Source organism: Perca flavescens, chromosome 22, assembly GCF_004354835.1.
Source record: "Perca flavescens isolate YP-PL-M2 chromosome 22, PFLA_1.0, whole genome shotgun sequence".
In the NCBI taxonomy this organism is placed as follows: Eukaryota; Metazoa; Chordata; class Actinopteri; order Perciformes; family Percidae; genus Perca; species Perca flavescens.
This window is the reverse complement of record NC_041352.1, coordinates 20,951,543-20,959,945: the sequence shown is the minus strand read 5'-3', so window position 1 is coordinate 20,959,945 and position 8,403 is coordinate 20,951,543. Positions and strand designations below refer to the sequence as shown.

General features: G+C 37.2%; 2 protein-coding genes across 2 annotated transcripts; both read right to left on the bottom strand.

The window, feature by feature from the left end:
• Positions 1-300: 300 nt before the first annotated feature.
• otos (otospiralin) lies at positions 301-2,457 on the bottom strand. Its single transcript, XM_028568825.1, has 4 exons — positions 2,396-2,457; positions 2,180-2,246; positions 1,529-1,552; positions 301-488 (listed from the first exon to the last, which is right to left on the bottom strand). Exons 1-4 carry the CDS (start codon positions 2,438-2,440, stop codon positions 301-303), a joined length of 324 nt encoding a protein of 107 aa, XP_028424626.1. The 5' UTR covers positions 2,441-2,457.
• A 972-nt stretch (positions 2,458-3,429) lies between these two features.
• apodb (apolipoprotein Db) lies at positions 3,430-7,874 on the bottom strand. The gene is made up of 5 exons (XM_028569904.1): positions 7,823-7,874; positions 5,740-5,855; positions 5,528-5,649; positions 5,311-5,396; positions 3,430-3,728 (listed from the first exon to the last, which is right to left on the bottom strand). Exons 2-5 carry the CDS (start codon positions 5,848-5,850, stop codon positions 3,496-3,498), a joined length of 552 nt encoding a protein of 183 aa, XP_028425705.1. The 5' UTR covers positions 5,851-5,855; positions 7,823-7,874; the 3' UTR covers positions 3,430-3,495.
• Between the last annotated feature and the right edge of the window lie 529 nt (positions 7,875-8,403).

Genomic DNA, 8,403 nt, shown 5'->3' with positions numbered 1-8,403 from the left:
ACATTGATAATAGGTGTACATCCTGAGAAACAAATAATTGTATAGACATAATTAAATATTTGGAAAATGTATATTTATTTGTGGCACATTATATTAAGATAGTATACAACTCTACAAAGGGCTACAAACTCTACATTTGCATTCAGTATGTATGGATATGCTACAAACTGATATACTTGGGAAGAGAAAAAAAATCTAGTAGGCCATTATTACTCTATATTAGTTTTCTTATTTCCTCATAATCTTTTCTTTTTATTTCCTCAGGATATCTCAACATCTCCTCCTCCTCCTGGCTCCATTTCAGTGTTCATGTCCCTCATTGGTCTCATATCCCAGGGTGTCTCCGAGGTGCTGGTGGGCGAAGAAGGCCCGGGCCATCTCGTTGATCTGGTTGTAGGCACCGATGGATCGGAAGTATTCAACGTAGTTCCAGAAGTCAGAGGTGGAGTAGGGCCAGTAGGGAACAGCTGGTGGTTCATCATATGGCACTAAAGACACACAGCAGGTCAGGAAAGGATAAATCTATTCTCATCACATACAGTTTTATATCCCATTCCACTGGTTAACTGCCTGATGTTTAGGTTCAGTTAGTTCAGTCAGTATGTTGAAAAATTCCCAGAATGCCTTCACACAACATTCAGAGAAGGGGTGGGAACCTGCAGCTTATGCAGGTTAAAAAAGATGAAGAACACGTTGTTCCAGTAAAGAGAAAGTGAGCCACACCTCTGTTTCCAAAAGCAACATGTTTTGTAATCAGTTTTGAAATGTAAATACATTTACTCAAGTACTGTACTTGACAACTATACAATTGTACTTCCAACTGTACAATGTTGAGGTTCTTGCAGGCTACTTAACTTATTTCCATTTTATGCTACTCTATACTCTACTCCACTGCAACTTGGAAGCCAATATTGCACTTTTTACTGCACTACATTTATTTAACATAGTTACTTGCAGATTTAGATTATTAATTCAAAATATAAATCAACTATATTATTATAGATTAAGTTACCCAGCAGTATATACATTCATTAAAATGAGCCCCATATTTACCAGCTGCAGCATGAAAGTGTTTGAAAGAATGAAAACACTTTGAAAGAGCATTATTTTATTTAAATCTTTTTATTTAAAAAAGACATTTTAATTTAATAATATATATTTTGATATAGGCCATTCCCTATAATGAGTTTTGTTTTTTTAAGTATATGTTGATGCTAATACTGTTGTCCTTTTTTTTGTTATTTTGAGTGCAGAGCTCTAACTTGTAACCGAGTACTGCTTCTGCTAGTGGTTGTACTGGTATTGCTGCTTTTACTAGTAGTAAGTAAATGATCTGAGTACTTCTTCCACCACTTTTGATTGCAATGAATGCTTGAATTTACTTAAGCTTGAGGCCATTTTGTCTTTAGTGTCAGGACCTTTTCATTTTTGGAAGTGCAAGAGAACTATTTTTAATATCTGAGGGATTTTAAGTTTGTTCCCAAATATGAAGGCATCTAAAAGGAGATGTGTTATGTTTATACAGTACCTCCTTCAGGGATGACTCTGGCTTCTGTGAGGAGGATGCGAAGAGAGAGAGAGAGAGAGAGAGAGAGAGAGAGAGAGAGAGAGACAGAGAAAAAAAAAAAAAAAAATTAACATTCCCAAGCATTCCAAGGCTTCCCAAGCACAAAGGAGGGATTCAAGTGCGGAAAACTTGGATTCCTCCCAGAGGGCTGCCGTATACCTGCTACCTCCTCAAATATTGACCTGACCATTGCTCTCTCTCACACACGCACAGACACGCACACGCACACACACACACACACACACACACACACACACACACACACACACACACACACACACACACACACACACACATACACATAAACATACACATACACAAACACACAGAGAGTCAGTCAGAAGCATAAAGAATTCATCCTTGGACAGAGTCCTCTTTGTACAAATGCAGTCACCAAAAACAAATGCTCTGCTATCAGCTGCAGCACTGGCACATTTGGGAGGATCATATATGATTCATACACAGCTATACACATTTATATGTGCAAATTGTGTTTCATTACTTCACCATATGTTTTCACCATACAAACTTTAGCTACAACACGCCAACTGTTGCCTTTAAGAGCATATTAAACCTGAAATTTAAATTACAGATTAAGAAGGAAAAACTCACCACAGAGATGACAGGAAAAGAGGCAGAGGAGAACACTGAGCCAGACCAACAGCTTCATCTTTCCCTCCTAAATGAACAAAAATGCCTCTTTGTTTTAATCCAGTGGTCATTCTATCAGTACAGTCTTTGGGTTAATGCAATATAATTACCTTTAATCCCTACCTATTTCTTGTAGTTTACCATAGTTTTGTGAGTAAATTGATATCAAGATGTTACCTGTGAATGGTTTGTGAAGCTGTGCAGAGAGAGGTTGCTGTTCATCTGCTGGTTGACTGTGGTCTGTGGTGTGTGGAGCTTAGTGGAGGAAGAGCCAGTGGACCTCCACACACACACACACACACACACACACACAGCCAAGCCTTGCCCATATTATTTACGCAGAGGTCTTTTTTTAAATTTCCAGGCCATAAGTGAAAGTGATATATTCATTTATCAATAATTATAATGCAAAAATATACTATACATTTTTCAGAAATTAGCCATTTTGCATAATGGTATAAATTGCTTCAGTAAGATTTTAAATGCAGTACTTTTACTTGTAACAGATTATTTTTACACTATGTTATTACTACTTTTATTTAAGATCTGAATACTTCTTATACTTTTTGGTCAATGAGCAATCATTGACTAAGAAGTAGAGACTCAATTTTCACTTTAAAACGCTTCATCTATTTTACTGCTTAAAAGATATTCCTCTGTAACTTTGTTATTCCCCATGTAATTGTTACCTAACTGGTAACTTTTGGATATCTTCTCACTTTGGACAGAAACAATAGGAAATTGTTTAACTTTTCATTGATTCTCAGTTAGAGTCAGTACAATGCTCACCAGATAAATTCAAGTGTAACCAAATGATCTGTTTAGTGGATACAGCTTTAATGTACGTAGAGATCAACCACATGTTTTTTACCATCACCACAAATATGCTTGTTTCATGTTCTACTAGATTATCACAATACAATATATTCACAATAAACAATGAGTAACTCCATTGAGCATTGCGGTTTATCTGTTGGTTTTACAATTTTATTTCCTCCCTCTTTGAAGATAAAAATGTATTTTCAAATGTTTTCATATCTGTAACACAGCAGATTGAACTAGCTTTTGTCATGGTTATGTGGAACAGTTACAACGTAAGGCCTGGATGTTGCAGGAAAAATAATGGACATCAAAGCATATCATACTGAGATGTGTTTGCTGCAATAATTAATATTATCATTATGCAATACAGGGTTTTGTTGGTCAACTATTCAGCCCTGATTTATCGGAGTGCTGTGACTGGAAACAGTGCAATGAGTGAAAGTCTCCATGAATCCCTAGTCATCCTTGCAGCCGCTCTGATCAGTGGCCTTCATCCTGAACAGGTCGATCCCTTCGTTCATCAGCAGCTCTTTGGCGTAACTCACAGTCTCCGGAGGCAGGAAGCGCGACCGGCCGAGGATCCAGGCGTAGTCGATGTGGAAAACGTAGAGGATGTTAGTGCAAGAGTACACAACGGATGTGCTGGTGTAGTCGGTGGACAGAATCCAGTAGGGGGCGTAGGGTGTAACTGGGAGAAAGAGTCACAGAAACAAATTTAATATGCATTATATTTCTAAAGCAGAGTTTTAAAAAAAAAAAAAAAAAAAAAAAAAAAAAAAGAAAAACAGCATACTGCATTAGCTATGTTTGATCTTGATCCTGTTAATCTTAGGGGAAAGATTTAATTTTTGGTGCAGTTTTAGGCCTTTATTCGACGGGACAGCTGAAGACATGAAAGAGGAGAGAGGGGGGCCTAGGGGAAATAATTAAATGCACCTTGACTGTGTTATGATCCACACATGGAGATGAAGAATTTATTGTAAAAAAAGCAAGGGACCATGCTATTATTAGCTTTAAAAATATTTGTTTTTATTATAACCAATGCAGGAGTACAGTGAATTACAATAATCCAAATTAAACCATTAAATAGAATCATAAGTCTGTTTCTAGGTTTCTTATGTGGGGAGAACATTCTTGAATCTTTGAGTTTTGAGGTGGACGTAATAAATGCCAATATTATCTGCATACTGATGAAACAGAACAGCAAATAAACCGAGCTGTGCTAGCAGCTCTTTGAGGCAGTACTTTTGGCTCAGTGGGGCCTTAAGCTAAATGTTGTCGAACACTGTTACCTTAACAGCTGCTCCATTCATGCTCAAGCTGTCATGGTTGTGGTTTTCAGTTGTAGCTTTTTTCCTGTTTTATTAGTATTCTGTTTTGGTTATCCCAGTACCATTCTTGTGTGTGTTGTAATGCTTCAGTTCCTGTTTTATTTTGTAGTCTCTGGCTCTCCTGTGTCGTGTCCTGTTTTACTTCCTGCCTTGTGTGTTTTCCTGCCTTTGTAAATGTCTGCCCCGCCCTCTTGTGTTTCACCTGTTCCTCAGCCCTCGTGTCACCTTTCCCTCGTTACTACCCTCGTTACCTTGTATATTTAGTCTCTGTGCTGTCTTTGTCTGTTGTCTGATTGTTGTCACTCCCTGTGTCATTCCCTGCATCTCTCCGTCCTTGTGGCATTTGCTTTTACCGAGTCTTCAGTTTACTAAGAGGTTTTTGGATTTTGTATTGGATATTCCTTTTGCCTGCCTGCCTCAGGACACCTTTTGTTGTAAGCTTTTTTTATTTTAATAAACCTTCTGAACCTTCTGACTGCCTCCTCGCCTCCACACACTGCACTTTTGGGTCCAAGCCTGCTATTTTGTGACGTGACGTGACACAAGTTAGCTGAAAAAGGACATAAACATCTAATGATAACTAGTTGGACCAGAATAGACGATGACAGATGATAGACGTTTTACAGACTCACAGGCACGTTGTTGTTGCCATTACAAATGCACTGAGGCTGCTGCATCAAGTCAGCCGATACATCATCATTCACAAGGAATGTGAGCTCTTTAAGTAGAATGATTCAGTGATAAGTGGAAAGTCTGCTGAACCGTACTTTTCTGTCTTTTTGTACAATTTCTTAAGGAACTATGTGATGATTTTAACGATATAATTATCATAAACATTATCTCTTAAACATCTGATCCCATTCATAACAATACTACACAAGATGACAAAGAAGAACACGAAGAGTAGGAAGACCATCTAGGGAGATGAAGAGTGCTTACAATACGAGAAACTGACTCCAAGTTGGGCAGGTTCTCTCAGATCTGGAATCACAGCTGTCCCTTCTGCTACCCTCACCTTGTCTTTACTGAAAGATGAGAGAAACAATTACTTCAATTTCCTTCAACAGATCACAGACAGAGATTGGAAAACTGACCATCAAAGTAAATGATCGGTCAAATCAAAATCAATATTAAATATCCCTCAATCAATACTCACTAGAACTGAGAGTTCAGCACCTGAATGGTACCATCTTTCCTTACGTTGTAGTTTGCCTCGATGCACTTTCCTCTCTCGAAGGAAGCAGGGAGCTTCGCAATCTCATACCACCTGCCCAGATACTGTTAACAGAGAGCTTCCGTTAGTTCTGTGTAGTTCAGTGCATAGTAAATCAGTGAATGGATGTACTGTATGTTTATGTGTGTGTTTACCTGTTGAAGGTTGAAGTTGGGCTGCACCTTGGGAGTAGGACAGGGACCCCAGTGATAGGTCTGTGCTGACACCAGAGGGAGCAGCAGGAGGAGGAGGTAGACTGCAGACATTGTTCCTTCAGGAGAGGAGGGAGGGTTATAGGAGAACTCCATCAAGTAATGGAAGAAGTACTCTGATCTTTTACTTGAAGTAGAAGGAAAAAACACTGTGTAGAAATGCTCTGTTACAAGTAAAAGTCCTGCATTTAAAACCTTTTAATTTAAGTAATTGGCATCAAATCAAACTACCAAATGTAAAGGTACTCATCATGCTGAAGGTCCTATTTCAGTATAATGTAAGCTTATATTATTGGATTATAATTATTGATGCATTACATGCACATCACTTTAATGTTTTAGCTGGAAGGTGGGGCTTATTTATTTATTCATTTATAAGATATTATTTTATATAAAGCTGGGTAGCTTGTGAATTTCCCCCTGGGGATCGATACAGTCTTATTTATATGAATAAATGCAATATGTAGTAAAAAGTACAAAATGGATCTCCGACAAAACTATCAGCAGTCGAGTTAAATTCCACAATCCTGGTAGCATTCTTGGTAGAGCATGCGCCCCATATACTATATCTAGATTATATTATAATGCAATGTACAGTATTACAAAATTCTATTGATTTTAAGCTACTTGTAATAAAAAAATAATAATTAATGTAATACTAATGCAGTAAGCACTGTAATAATCTTCCTGCCTGTGTCTACTAGGCGTAATAGTGGAACTAAGAATACAAAAATAAATGTCTTTGGCTTGGTGCAAGGTTAAGAAAACAAATACCGTATATGATAAGTCAAACAATAAATAGACTACACATTGTGGACAAATATAAAGAAAGATGTCTGAGTGACCTCAGGTTGGAATGTAGTCTCCATAAGCATATCGGTTTATTGTTCCACAGGCGGGGTTTACAAACACTACACCACTGTCTTTCGCAGATCTTTTGTCTGTGTTTTTTTCAACTGAATTTTGTACCCAGGCCAAATGGAGTTCAATAACATATTTTCAACTTCACTGCTCCATCATATCTATTCTATTCCATTTTATATTCTACTGAGGCTGAGTCCTTGCTTCAGTGGCCAGGGTTCAACTCCTACCCGTGGCTGAATGTTGTTCTCTCTCTCCCCTTTCCTGTCAAACTTCAGCTGTACTGTCACATAAAGTCAAGTGTCCAGTAAAATAAATGGTATGCATCCCTTACACCAGAAATACTGGCCTGTAATAATCTAGTTATAAATAAAGTTAGATTCAATTAAATGTATATAATTTATAAAACAAACAAAAACAAATCTTAAGGAAATGTTTTATGCCACAGCTTTGGGGTGATTCAGTATTTTAGGGAATATGCATTTAATTATTTTGTATAGGAACGAGTTGATGCATTTTTACTTAATGGCTTAATGACAAATAAGGATGGCAAAATAATATCTGTAGATCACAATTGAAGAATTAGATTAGAGCTCCTGAACCTTAAACCCACATTATTATAGTGTAACTCTAGTCTGTGGAGGGTGTCGGCATGCTACATTTCTTCTTTTGTTATCTGTAAAACGGTTGACTGGAGTCCATGGTTTTGTGACATATGATAGCAGTGAAAAACATGCCAGAAAACTCTTTGTCGCTCTCTCTCTCTCTCTCTCAGTGCTGCAGCTGAGAACGTAATCTTTTCTTTTGTCTATTTACACGCATCACATGGTGCCGCGCCTGTTCTTCTGGTTTCACCTAACAGCTATACCTTCATAAAGACCAAATGTATGTTACAGCTACTTGTTTTCAGTAGAAATTTAACAAAAACAACATTCATTTTAGTTTCTCGAGTAATTTCAGCCTTATGTTAAAGAGAGAAAAAGCTATAGTTAAAGTAAAATACTTATTTTGGACCACATATGATGAAACCAAGTGGAAATCAAGTTCATGAATACTGCAGAAAATGTTAGTGTTATTTAAAAACCTTACCATACTGCAAGATTGACATGTATCTTGTTAATTCTACAATTTAGTATAATGTAGCCATGACATAAACCCTTCTTACCTCAGGTGTATTTAAAGATGTCAGGTGGAGGTCTGGTGCAGACTGAAGCTGCTGATGAAATGCTGTCTGGTCAAACAGACTGGGAGTGTTCACATTCGTGTTATGTCACTCCTCCAACACGAGGCAGCTTAATTGTCATCATGCGCACATTCCCACGTTGTGAATATGCAGACACTGTGATCAGGGTTAAATATTTGAATCATTCAAATCCCAGAGTATTTTCTTTTTACTTCTAAGCACACACATATTTACTGCTAATGGAGTTTCACCCGAACAACGTTTTCTATTGTAGTTCCATTTTTCTCAAAGTTATTATAGGTATGATGGTTTGTGTTTATAGCAACTTTTAGATTATTCATTAAAATGTAATATTTTAAAAATGCCACAAAAATGTCATAGATGAAAGTGTGGTAGGCTATGTCATAAAAAGTCATAGTATAGTATGCCACAAAAATGTCATAAAAATGTCATAAAAGTCATGGTATAGTATAACTGCACACAACCACAATTGTAGCTGCAGTGCCTTATAAATATTTAATCAAATTTTATGACATACTATACTATGACAATTTTTTCGTTTC

What these genes read in the sequence shown, in the direction of transcription:
- otos (XM_028568825.1), bottom strand. Translation starts at nt 2,440, where the DNA reads ATGAACAGCAACCTCTCTCTGCACAGCTTCACAAACCATTCACAG. An exon ending in CTTTTCCTGTCATCTCTGTG is followed by an intron (nt 1,553 to 2,179) that starts GTGAGTTTTTCC and finishes TCCTCCTCACAG; the next exon opens with AAGCCAGAGTCATCCCTGAA. An exon ending in CAGAGTCATCCCTGAAGGAG is followed by an intron (nt 489 to 1,528) that starts GTACTGTATAAA and finishes GTGTGTCTTTAG; the next exon opens with TGCCATATGATGAACCACCA.
- apodb (XM_028569904.1), bottom strand. Translation starts at nt 5,850, where the DNA reads ATGTCTGCAGTCTACCTCCTCCTCCTGCTGCTCCCTCTGGTGTCAGCA. An exon ending in CCAACTTCAACCTTCAACAG is followed by an intron (nt 5,650 to 5,739) that starts GTAAACACACAC and finishes CTCTGTTAACAG; the next exon opens with TATCTGGGCAGGTGGTATGA. An exon ending in GTGCTGAACTCTCAGTTCTA is followed by an intron (nt 5,397 to 5,527) that starts GTGAGTATTGAT and finishes CTCATCTTTCAG; the next exon opens with TAAAGACAAGGTGAGGGTAG.